This window comes from Cyprinus carpio, chromosome A12 (assembly GCF_018340385.1).
Source record: "Cyprinus carpio isolate SPL01 chromosome A12, ASM1834038v1, whole genome shotgun sequence".
Taxonomy (NCBI): domain Eukaryota; kingdom Metazoa; phylum Chordata; class Actinopteri; order Cypriniformes; family Cyprinidae; genus Cyprinus; species Cyprinus carpio.
This window is the reverse complement of record NC_056583.1, coordinates 6,691,708-6,713,224: the sequence shown is the minus strand read 5'-3', so window position 1 is coordinate 6,713,224 and position 21,517 is coordinate 6,691,708. Positions and strand designations below refer to the sequence as shown.

Genomic DNA, 21,517 nt, shown 5'->3' with positions numbered 1-21,517 from the left:
AACAACAGCTGCTTCCTATCCATCTCCACTGATGGTTATGATTTTCTTCTGCTATTCATTGCTACTTGATAAAAGTAGTGAGTGCCACCAAGTCAGTTTTATGTAAAATCAGTGGCTCTTGGCACATGACTAAAAGCGCAAACCTCATTGGTCGGCTGTTTTCCGGCTGTGTGATGGAAAAGAGTTTAGAACCCCTCCGTTACATTGACAACATGCAAATGTTCATGTCGGTCTGAACAGATGCATTAAGAACTGTGGATTCAAATTAAAATGTTTATCGCAACAAATTTTTGTGACAAACATTCATCTTGGTGTGAACGGGCCTTAACGCTCACATATGTCTGTTTCAGGGTGTGTGTGTGTGTCTGTGTGTGTGCATGTGCATGAGGCTCTTGACAGGGATAATTTTAGAGGAGAAAATTAAAGCGCTGGCAGATCGTCCATCACAAAGATGAAATTCAATGAAAAGATAAAAATGTCAACGTTTCCTCCCTCTGCTCCCGCTCTCTCCACTCCTCTTTTTTCACAATTTCTCTTCCTCCTCAGCAGCGGCAGATGAGTTGTGTGGCTAATGCATTTGGAGCCGAGAAAACCCAGCGTGTTGTGCTGAAAATCAATGCATGTGTGTGTGTGTTTTATTACAGAAGTTATGCAGGAAGTGAAGTGTGAACATGCTGCTGTGCATCATTTTGTAAATGTACTATGAGTCAAGAGGTGTGAATTCATATGAGTGTGTGTCGTGTCATTGTGAATGATTTGATGGGTCATCTGCACGGCAACACAATCTCGACATGATGCCTATAGACATCATATAGAAACAATGACGTTTAAGTAGTGCTTCTGCAATGGCATTTCTATTTCATACATACAACGTGGATAAGCTACAACACGACATGAATGAGCATCAGAAGGTATATTAGAAGAAACAGTACTGAAGGTTAGGGCTGCACAATTAATCAAATGCAATTGTCATGCGCATCTTGTCAGTAAAGCCGGTTCTGTGATTAGTAGGGCTGGGAAAATAAATCAATTCATCGCAAATCGAGAAATTTCTGAGATTCTGAGATTTTTCCGAATGCATCGTGATTCTTTTTTTGAGTCTATCCTGAGCTTAGTTTTGAACAGCAGATGGCACTGCATGCTTTAGAAACAGCCGTACTCTGCTTGTTTCCAAATCCTTACACACTTAAAATAATCATTCATAAACTTCGAAAAGGTAGAAGAGAATTACAAGAGTGTTCACAGTTGGCTGTTTAATCTTGCGTCATAAAAGCATTCTGAGCTGAGGTGAAATTAACGTTACATGACTCAGCCGAACGCACAAGTGCTCTTTAGCACTCTTCTTCATGAGCATTTGAAAGTGCAGATAAAAACTAGATTAGAGCGCCATCTGCTGTTAAAATCTAAGGTCAGAATCGATTCCAGAGGAATCCTGATGCATTCTGAAAATCTCAGAATGGATCCACAAATCGATTCTGCAGTGATTTATCGTCCCAGCCCTAGTGATTAGTAGTAAATCTCCAGCACATGCTTTCAGATGGAGCAGCATTTACTACACTTCACTGACAAGCTTTAATTGCGCAATTATGAAATTGAATAAATCGTCTGCGATTATGAAAGCTGTTTGTGTAGCTTGTCAGAAGGTATATTAGAAGAAACAGTACTGAAGGTTAGGGCTGCACAATTAATCAAATGCAATTGTCATGCGCATCTTGTCAGTAAAGCCGGTTCAATTATGAAATTGAATAAATCGTCTGCGATTATGAAAGCTGTTTGTGTAGCTTGTCAGAAGGTATATTAGAAGAAACAGTACTGAAGGTTGTGAAGTACAGCTCTGTGTAGTAAATGCTGCTCCATCTGAAAGCACGTTAAAATACCACATTTAATAACACGTTTTTTCTGCCAAACTCACTTCATAACGTCAGTCGAGTGTTTGAAGTAAATCCTTCTGTGAGATGATGTGGCTTCTTACACAGAATAAGGCACGCAACATATTTCATAGTAGTGATAAAGGCTATGTCGATTAGCATTGCATTATTATATACTTTATTATAATAAAAATTATAAGACAAAATCAGATAAACAATATATTGTAGTAGCCGTGTGTTTATTAGTCACGTTGAATTAATGAAAGCAGTTAAATCTTCTGTTTATTCAGCTACCGCTATAGGGATTTCCTGGATTTCTTTTGCGGGGCATATTTGGAGTTTCAGCGTGAAAGTGCCCTCTGGCCTTTGGATGGAGATTTACTGCTGACAAAACCATGCTTCACTGAAAGATACGCATGACAATCGCAGCTTAATCGTGATTTATCCCCTTTGCGAATTAATTTTGATTAATCGTGCAAACCTATTGAAGGTACTGAAATCATGTCTCATGAAATCACTAAATCAGAGTTTCAACTGCAGAAATATGTCAGTTAAACAGCTTGTAAACAATATGATGTTACATTTACCTCAGGTGCAATTTACTTAAAGGGTTACTCCACCGCAAGATGAAAATTTTGTCATTAATCACTTTACCCTCATGTCGTTCTAAACCCGTAAAAGCTTTGTTCTTCTTCGGAACACAATTTAAGATATTTTGGATGAAAACCGGGAGGCTTGAGACTGTCCCATAGACTGCCAAATAAATAACAGTGTCAAGGTCCAGGAAAGTATGAAAAGCATTGTCAGAATAGTCCATCTGCCAGTGATTCAACCTTAACGTTATGAAGCGACGAGAATACTTTTTGTACATGAATAAAACAAAAATAACGACTTTATTCAACAAATCCTCTCCTCAGTGTCTCTCCAAATCAGCGTAGCGCCATTTTGGCAATTCTGAGCAGTATGCAGATGGCGTACGCTCTTCTGTGTCAGACGCGCTGCGCCGATGCGCTGTTTGCTTTCAAACCAAAGTGTAAATACACATAAAAAACGTACCCTTGAGGCACGGCTGACACAGAAGAGTGTACGCCGCTTGAGTTCACTAGTCAGATTTGTCAAAGTGCCGCTAAAATGAGTCTCAAGCATCCCTGTTTTCATCCAAAATATCTTAAATTGTGTTCCGAAGACAAAAGAAGCTTTTACGGGTTTGGAACAACATGGGGGTAAGTGAATAATGAAGAAATTTTCATTTTGGGATGGAGTATCCCTTTAACATGTTTGAATAAAATGTGTACAAACAAGTTATTACTGCCATCATTTAAATATTTAAATATACATTTTTTAAAATATTAACTATAATTTCTTAATTTGTTTTTTAAATATTTCAACAAATCTGAGTAGAAAAAAATTATATAATAAAAAAGTTAATACAAAAATGTTCTTATTTGAGTGTATAAAACTTTAAATTTAATTATTAAATAAATTATTTTTACTTTGTTTCGGATTTTGGCTTTTAATTATCATCAATTTTGTTTCAGTCAAAATTTTATTTTGGTGCATAACTAATTATTATTTTATATTACTATTGAAACTATTGAAAATGAGTTATTTCTTTCTTATTGTTTGGCTTTTGGGGGTAAATGTGAGCTTGATGTGTCACCCCGATATACACATACCCTCTGACATGATGCTGGATTGTTCCCTGTACCTCTATACCATTTGTGTCTCTTTCTGCAGTGGAGACTCATGTCCACTTGATGGTGAGAGCGCTTCAAATCTGTCTGGAAAGATTTGTAAACAAACGCACATTCACCACTTCTGCTGTAGACCTGTGATTGTGTGTGTGTGTGTGTGTATTTTCTCACCTCTCCCAATTAACTTCTCAAGTCTGACAGCGCCTAGCTGTGTGGAGACGTGTTCTCGTATAGCCAGAGGGAGGCACTGACTGTGTGTGTGTGTGTGTTTGTGTGTGTGTGTGTGTATGTACTCATATCTCTATGTGCTGTTTCATATTTTGGCAAGAGTACTTCAGCTGTAGAGAGAGTATTACTGATGCATTGCTCACATTCTTTGGACATTCCCACTTCCAGGCACTTCTGCAGCCGACAGTATTGACAGCGGTTGCGGGTGACTTTGTTGATGATGCAGTTCTTCTCTCTGTGGCACGTGTAGACCATGTTCTTCTGAATACTTCGCCTGAAGAATCCCTAAACACAAACAACACAATTTGGACTGTGATAATGTTAAAGTATTGTTGGTGGTGGTTAGGCCATTGATTTGTGGTTGCTAAAGAGTTCTGAGTGGTTGCTAGGGTGTTACTATAGTGCTGTGCTTACCGACCAAAAAAAAAGCCCACCCATAAGTCTCTACGATATACTCCTTCAGCCTAAGCCTATGAGAATCCTTTCCCTTTAACATCTACCAGCTAATATTCTAGGTCTGATCAATTGAAAAAACAACAACTGCATGCCTCTTCTTAAAAAGCTCCAGGACAAGATTCTTGCTTATGTTTGAAACACAAAAGAAGATATTTTTGATTTAAAAAAGAAGACATAAAACTTTAAAGATTTGTTCCTCTATTGAAAAAGCATTTGACCAAAACTTTCAAGCATAACAAAATAATCATAAAGGGATCGTAAAAATAATCCATGTGAATCAAGCTTTGTAAAGCCTCATGAAGAGACACAATCGGTTTATATGATAAAGAAATATAATTTTGGATTTCAACCAAATATATAAACATTGATTAATGCACATCAAATATGGCACAATAACATGCCCTGGAACTATATTTGTTCCAAAGTCTCTTTAGGCCAAGTCATTTCACTCAACGGCCATCTTCACCTCTGCATGCAAGTGCAGCTCCTATATCTTTGAATGAGGAAACATCAAATTCTCCAAAACTGTTCGTCAAGCTTATGATTTAAATTTCATATTTGAAATCAGCAATGAAATCTGACAACAACTGTCTCATAAATGTGGTTTCTTTTGCTCAAATAGCGTTAAAAAAGCATATTTCTATAGCAACCGGGACTTCTAACAGCAGCTGCACTGACTTTACTGATTAGTGATTGGCTCTTTTACTCAGAAGGCGGGGCTTCCTTCGATACAGCAGCCATACTGAGTGTTGCATTTTTCCCCGATTCAAAACTATACGAGTGAAAATCTTGGGTATGCTATAGTCTGTCTTTGTTCAGATCACTAACCTTAAGTAAACGTCACAGTGGTAACAGTGGTGCGACCTTAGCAAAAATCACTAATGACAAAACTCAAGGATGAGGACACATGCAGGTAGGCAAATTCAGTGAGCTTGCTGAAGGTAATCTCTTAATAGTTTTAACATTCATAAGTCTCATCCAGATCTATTGATTCCAGCGCACTCTGGGCACGAGAAAGTTAAACAATCTGTCTTAAACTGAGAACAGAGAAACAGGAATGTGTATAATGGGTCAGGATTGTTAACTAGTATGATTCTGTGCCAGTCCCCGCACCTCATTTAGATGGTTTTGAACATGTCACTTGAAACTACTACTTTACCATATGAAAAGTTTACATTTAAGTAACATCACATAGAAGCGGACAATAACTATGCTAAAGCTAATGAAGTGGGCAGTGCTACAGCCGTGACCTCAACACCCAAGACTAATTAGCCATGGGTTACCACAAGATTTTCACCTCAAGATGGGTTTTTATAATGGGGTTTTTCCATTTTTGAGTAAAACATGGTGTGTCGTAAATTAAAGCAATAAGCCCCAAGAAGCCGTGGTTTACAGTGAATTTATAACAGCTAAGGGGCGTTGTTAGGCTAAAACCACCTTAGCTGTTATAAAGTCATTGCAAACCACGGCTTCATGGGACTTTTTGCTTTTATAAAACGGTTATTCCATATACGTAGTAAGGTTTCACAGAATAAAACAGAGCAAATAAACATAATGATATAAATAAAAAAAAACAGTATTCTTCCACCAGACAATGTAGTTCCTTTGTGGTTCCAACAAAGTGGTTGCTGAGCAACACACAGAAGTAAACAAAGGTGTATGTTTGTAGTGTAATTTACAACAGCTTCGAACACGGCTCAACCAATCAGAATCAAGGACCGGAACTATCCATTTTACAATCATGATTCTTCGACGTTTTGCTCTAAAACGTATATTACACACACCTACACTGGAAAAGCAAATTTTGAAGCAGCATGTAATAAGTAACTACATAAGAATGTTTGAGGGTGAGCTTGAAAATGCCCAAGTATTGTAAAGTTATGTTTACATGTACTTCACTAACACTACTATACTGTGTGTATATAAACAGTATTTTGTTATTCTTCTCTACTTTTTAGAATTTTTTTTTTTTAATAAATTATAATAATAATAATAATAATAATAATAGCTTAATGAAAAAACTGATACTACTGTATTTTTAAGCCAAGTTAGTAGTGTCGCTAGTTTTGGGTCAAGCACATGTGGTGTGAGTGAATGAGAATGGGTCACGTCACTCACCTTGCAGCCCTCACAGGCACTGACACCATAGTGGTACCCTGAAGATTTGTCCTGACACACAAAGCAGGGCTTATAGATGCGAGGAGGAGGGGGCGGAGAGGGTGGGCTCGGGACGATCTCCTCTGAACTCGTACTCTGGGTTTCGATAGCTGTGAAAGTGAGAGAGTTTATGGGTCAATGACATGACTTTTGTGTGTGTGTGTGTGTGTGTGTGTGTGCGCGTGTGTGTGTATTATTACTGTAATCAAAAATACATTAAAATCTATTCATTCAGACTGTGACTCGAATACATCTTTTCTATGATGTACATGTTCATTTCTGAATTAAAATTCATTTTAATATAATAGCATAGAGTCATTCAAATAAAACTTTTGTTGAAAATAGCTTTTCCAAACCATTAAAAAAAATAAAAATAAAATAAAAATAGCCCAAAATCTAGAAACCTCAAATTTCAAAACATGTTGAATAAAGCAGACTTTGCTATTTATCTAGGAGGCAGCCCTAACCCGACCCCTGTGCTGGAGCATCACATTGCAGCGCTGCTGTGTGTGATTGGGAACATTACAAGAAAGATCAAAGATGAAGCCATCCTGAAGCAGCTCCTCTAGAGGAACTGAGCTTCTGTCAAAGAGACACAAATGATCTTAGCGCATTCATTAAACACGTGTAACACATTTGTGCTGATGATAATTAGCCAGTCATCACACATCAAAACAAGAGATGAACACTGTTACCAACACCATTCATCCACTCATGGGAAGGTGAACAGACAGCACTAGCTGTCTAAGCGGGTTTCCTACTGTTTGTGCCACAGCAACTACAAACAACATCATCCACATTTATAATAACAGTAGTAGTAGTGGTTTTAGTAGTAGTAGTAGTAATAAATAAAGAAATAAATAAAATTACTACTACTATTTTTTTAATGTAACAATTATTATTCAATATAACAGATTATATATTAATATGATTATAACTAATTATACTATTATTAATTATATTTATGTAACATTAATATGATTGTTATTCAGTTTTCTAATTTTTCTATTATTGAAAAATATTATTTAACTATTAGTATATTTTGAATCATATGAATGTATTATTGATTCTTTTCAATTCAAGTTTATTTGTATAGCGCTTTTCACAATACATTCCAACAATAACATTCTATTATATATTATTATTATTATTCATATATTCAGTTTTCTCAAAGTCCTTTTATCTAACAATAATACATTACTAAGTAATAAGTACAATTATATTATTTTTATTTAAATTAGTCATTTATTATTTATCCAAAACTTTATTATTATACTATTAATAATAATAATAATTGCATCTTATTATTATTATTATTATTATTATTAAAACAATTAAAAAAATCAAGCATGGAAATACCACATATGATACCACTGCATCGCATCCACATGTCTGTATGTCACACAAAGTGAATACTGTATTTTAGTAAATCAGAAGAGTTTATTTTTTATAATGTGGAACAAAGGAAGATTTCCAGCACTGGATCACAAATCATATTATACAACACTGAAAAAAATATTTCACTAGTGATGGTAATGTTTTAAGTAAAGTATACTAGTATTGCAACATACTATAACATCATAAAGTAAAAACATCATATGTAAAAAATTGTCAAACTCCAGCTCTTCATCTGTGCAAGGGGTTGTTGGCAGCATCAGCCAAAAAACTGAGGTTTTAAAAAAACTAACATTGAAACAATTTCAATTAGCATTCACACATGATTTGGGAATCACTAAATTAAATCTTACATACTACAGGCAGTATGTGACTTAGGGACTCCTGGACAATAGATGCCTACAAATAATAGTAATATTATGGTGTTCTCAAAAGGACACAATGTGTGCATTTCTGTGCTTTGAAAAAATGTGGAGAGGGTACCCGAGGTGAAAGTATGTGCTTGCTTCTCTTGCTGGTTTGGCAAGACTTTCTTTCCCGTGTGTGTGTGTGTCCCAGTCATAGCAGAGGGCAACTCAACTTGTGAGCTGAAGTTAAATATAGAACTCTTATTTACACACCACTGCTGTCGGCCCCGCCGGGCACATCACACACACACAATGACTGCAGATGCATATCTGAAACAGCATCCATACACACACACACACACACACACACTGTCAATGTGCATGTTCCCGCCTGTCTCTCTGTGGGCAGGAAATACTCAGAGAGACGTCCTGGAACAGACTGACGGAATGAAAGGCTGACTCAGCCGCGGACAGAGAGAGAATGAGAACGAGAGCACAACAGAATTGGAGAGAATGGAGAAGAAAATCAAACAACTGAAGTTCAAACATGTGGCTATGACAGCACATACACGCACAGCCACATCGTTGAGCAAAAGATCTAGGAAATTCAAAGAGCTAAAGGTTTGTTTTGAGTGGAGGAATGGACACTATAAACCCCCCATGCATGAAATCAGAAAGGCCTTGCTCTGAGTTACACTAAAATGTTCACAACACAACAAAATCTGAAGATGACTAAAGACCACAATCATTTGTGCTTCACGAACATTTAATTTCAAAATTATGAGCATTCAATTGCTCCTTTAGGGTGGGGTAAGAGTGGGTGGAGAAAAATAATATTAATCAGATGTTTACATTTTCTGAGGAAATTGCTCAAAACTGTCTATCACAGGTTAAGGTGTTGGTGGTTGTTGTCAGGGTGTATTGTTTCCTAACATAGTTCCTAACATGACGGGCTTTGGTGTTATCTGATTGTATGGTGGTTCTTGTAGAAGACTTAATGATCAACTCATTGAAAAACACCATTTTGCGCTGCAAGCAGATTACCATAATAATGCGCCACGTATTTTAAATCTTCAGAAAATTATGATGTAGCCTAATTATAAAATAAAAAAATGAATTCTCTATTAGAGCCAATCTTGTAGAGTTGTTACTGAAATTCGAATTTAGCAAAATTCACTTCACGCATAATAATAACAACCAATCATTGTTTATATTATCAATCATTAGTGTCACTTTAAAGTACTTGTGCACATCATGCACACTTTTAAAGGTAAGTTGTAGTTTATTCTAACTTTAACAGGTTATTTACAACTATTTATTAACATCCTTTTCAGGACTTTTTGTCTTTAGCAATGTCTTTAGTTTTTTTTTCAGTATTATTAAGACTTTTGAATTATTTGATCATTAAGATAAATTGTTTTTTTTTTATATATATTTTTCCATTTTCATTTTAATTTTACAGTTTTAGTTGTGTTTTTGTCATTTGATTAGCGCTTTAGTTATTATTTAAATAATTAAATAATCATTATTATTTAAATATAACTTTATAGTTTTTATTCATTTTTATTAGAGTTATATTACTAATTGCTACAGTATGTTTGTTTTGATATTACTATATTAATATATTACTTTTGATAATTTATTACATAAAGTTAAACTAAATGAGTTCAACTAAATTTAGTTTTTTTTGTAATACTTTTCAAAATTTCATGTAACTTATTTTAAGTTAAAAAAAAAATGTTTTTCATGGTTTTAGTTTCAGATCTAGTTAACTATAATAACCCTCTTCTTCATTAGAGTAAAAAAAAACATTTTTGACAATACAAAATTTCCTTATGAAGAATTTCATTCTTTTAATCAAGCACCTGGGTGGTTTCTACATGGTTTCTGGCAAAAAAAGAAAAGAAAAAAAAGTAACCTAGAAATCAACGTTGGCCCTATTTCCAAATATTGGAGATGGATTCGTGGAAGTAGCAGTGTCAGTTCTGAAGAACTCCTGTCCTGTTTGTGTGCCAATATTTTCCTCAGCAAACAAGCCACTTATTACCCTTATAACTGTTTTTCAGTTAAAATGCAAATAATGACTAATAATGTAAGAAAGTAGAGAAACTTTTCCCATCCCGCCTCAATCTTTTACTCTATTTTTACCAATTTACAGTTAGTCCCACCCAGACTCATGCACCAGCTGAGTCAGAAGTTGACATGCCGGTCGCTCAAGACAACAGAAGGTTTCGATAACACTACAGAGCCAGTGTTTTCACTTTTCAGCAAGTTAACCTGTGAAAGCCAGAAACATACTTTAGAAGACAGTAATGTCTGGCATCCCTTTGCAGAGATATTGTAAATGTAACATGTACTTGAGTTATGCAGTGCATTCTGAATGATCGGTAAAAATTGAGCTTGAAAAGCTATAAGCATTTGCGTTCACATTCTTGTGTCGAGTATGTTTTAAACCATATAGTTGTATCTGCACAATAAACTGGCATGGATATAGAATTTTAACACTGTTAAACCACTGTTGAATTTTATATGACTGAGCAAAAAAATAAAATAAAATAACATAAAATAATATTACATAACATAACATAACATAACATAACATAACATAACATAACATAACATAACATAAAATAACATAACATAACATAACATAACAAAACAAAACAAAACAAAACAAAACAAAATAAAATAAAATAAAATAAAATAAAATAAAATAAAAAACAAAACAAAAAAACAAATTGTGTTTTGTTGCATATCCCAGTTTGGTGCCACTGCATAATACTGTGTGTGCAAACAAACAGATGCATTCAGGACACCCACTACATCAGAGAGACAGAAAGAGAGATGAATGAGGTGAGGCAGGGATAAATAGAATGAGCACACAGTGTGTGTGTGTGTGTGTGTGTGTGTGTGTTGTAGTGTTTATGTCAGTCTATTCTCTCATGTCAACCGAATTACACACAGAACACTTATATAACACACCACATTACTGCTCATTAACAACGACCCCTCTACAGTCTCGCTCTCCCCCCCTCTCTCTGTCTCTTGTTCCGTTTTTCTCCATGTGCAAGCATCTGAATTTTTTTAAAGCGAAGCCCTGAATGTTTTTAATCATCTTGCTTTTCACACTAACATTTCATGCCTTGTAATAGTTCAGTAGCACATTAACATAATGCATAATGTACCATAACACATAGCTCTTTTTTATTAGTGATTATTACTCTAAATAGCTCTTTTTATTAGTGATGCACCAGGAATATATACATATATTTTTAATCAAAACTCAGAAACTTTAAATTGAAGTTTTTTTTAGTAGATAGATAGATAGATAGATAGATAGATAGATAGATAGATAGATAGATAGATAGATATTAAATAATTATCACTCAAATAAAATAAATTAGTTGTATATTAACATTTAATTGCACAAAATGCAGTTACTATATTAACTATATTAACGCGATTACAATTATGGATGACACAATATCGTAATCGTTCAAAGCGGCAATTAATCGTTCAAAGTCCACTTATGTTATTCTGCACACTTAAGATATGTTTTTTCTTTCCACGTTATCTTAATGGGTTTTCAATTGTTTTAGTTTTAGTTTTATTATAACATTATAATACCATTCATATTTTTAATTTTTTTTGTCACTTAAAGAAGAAACCAATCCGATGTATATTTGACATTTGAGGCTTAATACAACAGAAAAGCACTAAAGGTTAAAGAGTGTTTTCAGCTTGTTTATTTTTATATAAAAATATGGCATGTAGTTGCATTAAACAATGGTATTAACATCATTCAATGTAAATTGTGATAATCGTAATAAATAGTCGCAATTGCAATTTCAAGGGAATAATCGACAATTATGATTTTTGTCATAATCTTGCAACCCTAATTTCAACATTTAAGAGTGTCCTATTCCACCATTTAATTAAAAACATCCCGTAAGCATTCCAGGAGGTCTGGGCTAAGCCCTGGATATACGCTGACCCTATAACTGCCCGTCTCTTTCTCTGTCTATCTCTAGGTTCAACCTGAGGTTACATTCCTAATGTTTTGACAACCAACAAACACTGTAACTCAACCTCTATCCTGCTCTCCTCTTCGGTCTCTCTCTTCATCTTTAGAAGCCTTTAACTCTTCCTTCCTGACAGACAATACGTCTCCCTTTCTCTCTGTGCCTGCTGTAATCACCCGTTTATTCATCTATGGGTTCAGGTCTGGGTCTAGGCTTGTTTAGCTCTCATTACGAGAGGCCCAAAGGGCGCTGGGAGAGGACGAGAGGGGGTATTAATCAGATTTGGGTTGGTTAAGCCCAGCTTAAGTGTGTTAGCGGGGTAGAGACAGGCCTTATGGGAGAGCAGTCACACATACACACACACGTGCACTTATCTCACTATTAGATTATTCACTGCCTTGCAGTGACAGAGTGCTTTAAGCATCAGGACCCAAGGCATGCCTTTTTTTTTTTTTTTTTTTGACATGGTCTAAGTTTCAAATCAACCAAGACAAACAGATCACAATTTGACAGGGTCAAGAAGTGGTACGTCTGATCCATTTCATTTATGACTAACTAAAACCAATAAACTACCATCCTGAAAATAAAGAGTCAAACATCACATGCAGTGAGACGCTACTTAAAATAGCAACCATGTTACCGGGGAGAAAGTGTAACTAACATGGAATCAGTGAATGAAAAATTCCACTATACCTTTCAAAGGCAGGCAGATGTTTTTGTTCTAATCACTGAGAAAAATTTGTTGTAATTTTGGCTGGGACATATATTTAATATTTAATAATACATTTACAATACATTGACAGTTATTTTATGAAGAAACGTAAGCTACAAGGGTTGCTTTGTTTGAAATAATCATTCAGAAAAAAATTGCCATCATTTTGGCTGGGTGGTATAACAAATTCAAAACACATGCACAATGATTTTGCTGGTGAAGCAACATCATGGACATCACAATGAACATTCTTAAAGGCCAAATTAAATTCTTCCTTGTCTCGCTTAAAAGAGATGTTTAAAGAATTTAAACTGATTTAAGCTTCAACAAAAACAACATTAGCTGTACGTTCATTTCCACTGAGTTCAAACTGTTTCATAAATTGATTCAAAACTCTGATTTATCCTGCATCACATTTTTCATAATAAAATGGTCCAGTAAAATATAAAAACGTATTTGTGCCTTTATTTTACTAGCCATTTCAGACAAATAAATATCATCGTGGTATAATATTTTACATTTATCATCTAACCTTGGTTATAATGTCAGCGTTATTCTCTCTGTATGATTAGGGCATGTGTTCATGCTGAGTGGAGGAGATTAGGAGACTCCCTGCCTACACACACCTCCTGTTTATATCACACACACACCTGTATTCAGTGTTTCTGTATCCTGCATATCCATACTATTCAATACTAGACAATGGTCTCAAATCAAATGACTAAAATATATTTAGTGCACATTAAATATTGCAAAAAACATTAGCTAGAATAACATGAATGAATATGAATAACTGGACCTAATCAAGTACCTGAGCACACAATCTTGCTCTAGCAAAAGTAGCTTAAGTAGCTTAAAATATACAGTAATTGTGTGTACATTACTGTTGCACAATTCTTGACAATTATTATTATTATTTTTTTTTTTTGGTTTGAAATAGAGATCACGATTCTCCCATGATTCTGAACTAAAAATAACATGTAGTAGAGCCTACTTATCAGCTATTTGAACTCTCATTCTGACAGCACCCATTCACTTCAGAGGGTCCACTGGTGAGTAAGTGATGTATGCTAAATTTCTTCAAATCTGTTACAATACGACTCAAATAAACTCAAATTTACATCTTGGAGGGCCTGAGGGTAATACACTTTCAGCAATTTTTCATTTTTGGGTGATATATTCCTTTAATGTTAACTAACCACCATACAGAATTTGAAAAGATATATTTTTTTGTCAATACTGCACACCCCTACTAAATTCTATGTATACTGGCCATTGAAAAATGCCAAAAAAGTGATTGCTTTAAAGGGGTGCTATTATGCTTTTTCACTTTTTCACTAGAGAAGGCAACGAGTGTTATCACTACGTCGGAGACGCGCTAGCTTTCCCAAGGCAGATGAACTTAAGAGTGGTTACAATCATCCGGGTTTAAATCGCGTTCAAATTGATTTGATTTTGATGCAATATTTACACTGAAGCTCGCAGGCGCTGAGTGCTGCCAATTACAACCCACACTGGCCCAGCTAACCAATCACAGCACATTTCGTATTTCAGAAGGCGGGCCTTCATTTGATACATGAACTATTCCAGCCGTTCATGACAGACTGGGGAGAGAGGTATTGTAATAATGTAAAATATGTGAAAAATAATGTATTTTTCGAACATCCTAGTATAAGAGCCTGTTCTAGTAAACCCCTAAAACAAAATCAAGACTTTGTAAAAGAGCATAACAGGTCCCCTTTAAATTACAGAAACAACACAAAGACACAGCTCTGACATGAACTAGATTGTTCCAGTTTCATGATTTTTTTTCTCTTGATTTTGACATCATTGTGAAAGAAAGTAGGCCAATTATGTTGCCAAAGCAAAAAGCATTCAAACCCTTTACTGCCTTTAATTATTTCGCATGATTTTTCCCAAATAAGTTCTATTTGCTTTACGAGCATGTGAACAGACACTGTTTATGTCTAGGGTATAGTGTATGGATTTGACAGCATAAGGACTGTGAGCATCAATTATTGCTAGAGTGGGCAGCTTTTACATAAATAGTGTAGTACAAATGGCCAGCACTATTAATTAAACATATTCAAGTGTTTTTTTAAGCAATATACAAGATGAGGTCCACAAGTACACATAATGTCTGAACATATACTGAAATATAATGTTATTTAGTGGTCGACTCATATATCGCAAAGGCCGATATATCGGCCGATATTTGGCATTTTTCCAATATCAGCATCGGCTGATAAGTTTTTCTGTTTGGCCGATGCGACTTTTAATTTAGACGGCCCGACGGATTTTATTTTGATGGTGCTGAGAACGCAGCGCCTGAACACACAGTGCTCACATTCTCCCTCTTGTTCGCTGTCGTTGTTAACAGTTCTGTCTAATACGGATAGACGTCTGTCTAATAATCAGATAGAATGGTTAAACAAAGGAATTAAAATGTATACAAAAAAGTATTATAACAATTGCTTTTATATTGTTAGCAATAAAAAGGCAAACATTATAATACTTTCTCGTTTGCCGTCAGCATTCAGCAAATACGCTTTTACATCATTTAAACAAATCTTTGAATGACTAATGGACATCTGATTTCAAAAACCTTGCAAACTTAGTCAAATCCAGCTGTGAGATTTTATAAAGAGTGGATGTGTGTCCTGCATGATCGCATGTTCTCTGTGTGACGGTCGGTCCGTGTGAACTGAATGCTGACAGGAGGAAAGTTCAGCTTCACTGACATGCGCGATCGATTAACTTTAAACTTGTGATTTCAAATTATGCTGCGCTTCATGCTTTTGCCCAATGTCACATTCATGTAATTTTCACTGTGTGCTGTATGTAAAATGAGTGTTACCTTGGCTTTATTTGAAAAAAATGTGATTCCCAATGCATACAAACTTCCCAGAATACTGTGTGCCCTGTTGGTTATAGTGTTTGCTTCCTTTTTATTTATATTTTTTTATTAAATATTTGTTTATTTGTGAAAACTACTTTGTCACTTAAAGTATAAGCATGTTTATTTTACACATTTATTTTTTACCCATTTCAAATGATTTCAAAAATGTTTCATTGAATTTACAATTTTTTTTTAAGGTAAGTGGTTGCAATCGATTTATTTTAGCTACATTTAAATAAATTTAGTTGACTAACTTACAAAAATGTTTTATTATTAAATGTAGATAAAATAAATTGTTTGCAACCACTTACCTTTAAAAAATGAATATACATTTTTTTTCAGTGACATTAAATAAAATTATATCGGCTTTATATCGGCCACCCTGCTTTCCAAGATATCTGCATCGGCATCGGCTATTAAAAAAACAATATCAGTCGACCACTAATCTTATTATCTGAAAGAAAGAATATTAATGAATGAATACCTTGGAAGTACAGTGACTTAACATGGGAAAATGTCATTCAGTCACAGTGGAGCCAGTTAACTGAGGGACAGGAATCATGTGGATTACTTGTAGATTATTGTGTTTTTATCAGCTGTAAGGACTCTCATTCTAATGGCATCCATTCACTGCAGAGGATTCATTCTTCACTTCAACATGTGATATAATGCTACATTTCTCCAAATCTGTTTCAATGGAGAAACAAACTCATCTACATCTTGGATGGCATTGATGCTGAGTAATTTTTCAACAAATTTTCATTTTTGAGTGAACTATTCCTTTAAATCTAATTAGTACAATATGTTTGTTTTGATTGTCAGTGATATTCTCATTGAGATGTCTGTTCCCATGGTTCATTGAGAACATGTGGCAAAAAAGGAGGCCTGAAAAGAGGCCTTGCTCTTGTTTGTCCTCAATAATTAAAGTAAAATGAGATTGACCCTCTTCACTCTTCCGTGTAGGGCACATCTGAAGTTTATTTCCCATCATGCACCTGTCCCATGGGTAGAATGAACGAACATATGTAGACTATTTCAGAGGTCACGGGTTTGTCAGCAGAGTTCACTGGTCTAATATTTTCCTGTATGCGTGTGTGCACTTTCTCTGGATTTCTGAGGATCAGACGATCTCGTTCCCTCTTCAGACATCAATTTCCTGTAAGTGTCTGAAGTCTTTGAAAATCTCCCACACACTTAAACACAGAGATCAGCTCTTCCTGTGCTGAGGGTCACCATATCAGTCACTGCACATGCAATTCTCAACAACAATCAACACACAGAAGAGCATTAACAGATTATTTCTGCTGTGATACACTAGTATGGAGTCCTACTCGTGCCAATCAACAATCAAGAAATCAATGAAACTATAACTTATGAAATGTGCGATTATGCAACTGTGAACTGTTTTTATTTCAATTAAACAAAAGGTTTTTATTTTTGTTTTATTCTTTTATTTTATTTAATGGTTTTAGTTTTTTAGTTTAGTTATAATAACCCTGGTAGACATACTGTATACAACATTTCACAATCTTATCAGATCACTATTTTAAGCAGAAAATGATTTCACATAATTATTTATAGAAATTATTGTATATATTTATTTATATAATTGTTATTTTTATTTGTATCATTTTATTACATAATTTATACATAGAACACATTCTATTACAACAAATAATTAAAATAATAATAAAAAAAGTTTTTTTAAGAATTATTTTATTTTATGAACTTTTCCCGTCCAATTTAAACTGTGAACTTTTTCTTTTCCAGATGTACTAAACAGCTGACAGTCTATTCTACAGTATATTAACACATCAAGCATGTCAAATTCTAGACTGGAGATTTGACTTTTGTTTTCCTCTTGAAAGTACAGAATAATAATATGGCCCATTTTATTGCTTATCGGATGAGTAGAAAGAGATTTGATAAAGCAGCTGATAAAAATATAGTTAGATGCCAGACATCTCTCACCATAATAACAGTACTGACAACCCAAGTCACTGGGTAAACAGATCCCATAACCAACCATACTTTAACTATTACATTTCATAACAAAGTCAATGGGAGACACCTGTGTAATTCACAATGTACTCTTCTGTAGTGAGACACAAGATGATGGCAGCTTGTACTTCAGGCCACCGGGTCAGAAATTGTCAAATTTGTGACATCACAACTAATTAACAGACAACCCATCTATTCAGTAACTATTCAGCAAGATAAACCACTCTGATGAACAGTGTCAACTCCTGCTGGTATGTGGAGAGTAGCCAATCAAAAACAGAGATCATTTACATATAGAAGTCTTAAAGCTACAGGAAGGTACAGCCTGTTTACAGTGGTCCACAGAGTGGTGGAAAATAGTCATAAAAAATAAAGTATGACTGTTTTTGGTGCAAGAAACCTTTACCAGCCTTTTATGTGGATGTCAGGGGAAAAGATAAAATGAAAAATATGAAAATAATTGACCATTTTAGCTGAAATCAAAAATGTGTCATAATTGCATACTCAATGCTTCATGACAAAAAAACACTTAAATTAACCAATTTCATACACACACACACACACACACACACACACACACACACACACACACACACACACACACACACACACACACACACACAACAGCTTATTCCAAACGGGGAGCTGATAACATCAACAGTGCCCATATATTAACACAGATCTCGGGAATGTAACGTTGAGAAATGAAATTCCTTGACGTCCAGAAACAAAAACAAATACGAGTAAACTGGGAACATTCCTGAGATGATGAAAGGTGACAGTCAATCTCATTCCTGAAACACAAGTTCACTCTCACACATTCACAACTTCCTGTTTTCTTGAGTATTCGGAATAACAGTGTATAATTCGATTTCAACCAATAATTTGATACAATTGGATTTCACTTACAATTCAGTTCCAACCATGCATCAAGTCCATGTTGCAGCTTCTAATAAGTGACCTCCAATGAATGAATTCTGAGATAATTGGTGTTCCCGAAAAAACCTTGTGTTTATGACAACACTGGCTGTATAAATGGAGATGCAAGCTTTTATGTCTCACCTGCATCCTCTCAGCAGTGCGGGAAACACTTTGAATTGCCAACTACACAACACGTTTTTTATGAAGACTCCATCTTATTGGGGTCTCCATTTATATTCCATTTACTGAAAAAATTAAATGATACTTCAAATATAAATCTACAACCCCCAATAAATGGATGCAAGTCACTGTCTTAATGAGTGAATCACCGAGTCATTCATTCAATTGATTGGTTCAGATGGCTGATTCATTATTAAGACCAAGGCAAATGACTGTCTTTATGAATGAATCATTGAATCACTGACTTGTTCAAAGACGCTGATTTATTCAGCAAAAAAACACCAATGATTCAAAACACCAATGGTTCTTTTTAGGCTTTGTTTGGAACCGTCTTGTTTCCAAAATAGAACACAAACAGACAATACTGACATTATCGTGTCCTCACAATATTAACTTCTTGCTCAACTGTTGTATTAAATCAGTATCACACATGTAATCATGCTGATATTACAGGGAAAAAAATGCATGCTTGCTTGTGTGCTATTTTATAACTATATCATATAGAAATATATCTAGATATATACAGAGGCATATTGAATTTGAGTTTTTGTTAGTTGTTTGCAAAGTAAGTGACACTCAATAATGTCAGCTTCCACATTGTTAAAACAATTATGATATTATTCTGTACACTGTCTGTTTATGATTTATGTAGGCATAGGCCACAATAATAATAAACCAAACCTAAACCTGTCCCTCCCACAACCATTTACAGGAGATTTATCAGCATAGCAAAATATCCATGAACAACAATAAGGAGAACTTCTGAGAACTCTTTCATTACATACACGAGGACCTTTACAAAGTAAGTACAGCCAACAGTAGACACACACCGTCTCCTTGTTTCTATGTAACTCTGCAATCATATGGCTCATTTGGCACCAAAATACTTCCTGTTCTCAGCCAATCATGTATCAGCGTCTGTTACCAGATGTCATTCAAGTTCAGACAAAAGTATTCTGGTTCAAGTGTTGTCCTTCTACCAGCTCACACACAGAAAGACTCACACAATACTGTATGTTTAATATAATCAAGTCCTCCGTACAAGAGAATTCTGATTCTCAGACAAGCTAAAGCAAAACTCAATTATCTGAAGGAGACATGAGCACTAGTGTGTTTTTGTGTGAGAGAGAGAGTGCTTTCATCTGATTCAGTCATAGATGTTTTACTTTAGTATCATGTATTTTAATGCATTCCATGAAAAATGTGAGTCTTACACACGAGTCTGCAAAGTTGGACAGGCTCCATTTCTTTTTGGCCTTAAACATTTGAGCACTTACACTGCACACATAAAATACTATTCTATTTCTCATAAATATATTCTAAGTTGCAGAGTTTGATTCAATTTAGTGAATGGGCTTGTTTGGACGGTTCATATAAAATGTCCAGTTCAAAACATACATACATACATAAATAAATACCTTAATCACTGACTGTTTTAATTGGAGGTCAGAGAACATCTTACTTTTTGTAAAATACTACTTTTCATCAATGTTTTACAACCATTTGAATAAATCACGTTATTTTCTAGTTTTAATAATCCATAAAACTAATAAATGCTGCTCCAACTGTAAATACACAGTTTGGGATGACTATGATTTTAAAGAAGCTGAATCCAAGAAAAGACACTGTTTTGCAGTACAACCATTTTCAACTAATAAAAAAGGTTTCTGGAGTGCCAGATTAGCATATTAGAATGATTTATGAAGGATCGTGTAACACTGCCTTTTCATTGCAATGATTGATGTAGTAAATCATCTGTTTAGACCTAGAAAAGCCACTATGGGATGTTTTGTTGAAAGTCTGGGGATGCACACACACATAATGAACTAGTAATGTGATATTCTACATAGGCATGTCATCTTCAGTACTGTTCAACACCACACAGTAAAAAAAGAAAAAAAAAATTAGCACAGGCCCAAATTAAATATTCATGTGAGATGAAACCTGAAGCCGCCATGAAATAAGAATCTCTAAAGACGTCCAGTTGAAGAAGCAGTAATCCTTTCAAAACATTTATACACCACTTTCTTTCCAAAGACTAATAGAATGTGGTCAGGTTGCATAAGAGCGAATGCTTAACCTTCTGGTGGATGCTTTAAAAATTAAATAAAAAAAAATTCACTATGTATATTAAAGATGGATCAAATCCTAACTAAAATCAGAAATGTCATATATCAAGAATATCACACAGAACCAAATTCTCAGGGTCAGTCTGAAAACACCCTAGAAACACCTTAGAACTACACAAGAACACCCAAGAACTTAAGAACACCCATAATAAAAACTTTGTTGCAAAGTCTTGAAAAACTTACGCACTGCATTTATGTTCTGTGTTCACACCAACAGACAATAATGTTCTGTCTATAGTATAGAGATATTCTTTATAAAAGTTAAGACTTGTCCATGCCCTCCTAAAATGCCTCGTTTAAACACGCCCCGACATGTCTATGTCACGATGTGGGAAGATTTGCATAACGCTGCCCAAATGTTCACACAAAGAAAGAAGGTGTAACTTTAACTCTCAGTGTTGCCGCCGGCATCATGTCGTGGAGACGCTGTTCATTGTGAAAGCAAAAATACTTTGTTTGGCCTTCCAAAAGAGGACACAACTAGAAAGTTGAATTTACGACACTGTTC

The 21,517-nt window shown here is 34.9% G+C and overlaps 1 protein-coding gene across 3 annotated transcripts in view; it reads right to left on the bottom strand.

Moving 5' to 3' along the window:
* Positions 1-21,517, bottom strand: part of LOC109101281 (retinoic acid receptor alpha-A-like) — a 146,113-nt gene that overhangs the window by 6,815 nt on the left and 117,781 nt on the right. For all 3 annotated transcript variants that reach the window (XM_042767335.1, XM_042767334.1, XM_042767336.1), the window contains 2 exons: positions 6,365-6,513; positions 3,934-4,075 (listed from right to left, as the gene is read on the bottom strand). In XM_042767335.1, coding sequence (XP_042623269.1) covers positions 3,934-4,075; positions 6,365-6,513 — 291 coding nt within the window. The remainder of the gene's footprint in view (positions 1-3,933; positions 4,076-6,364; positions 6,514-21,517) is intronic.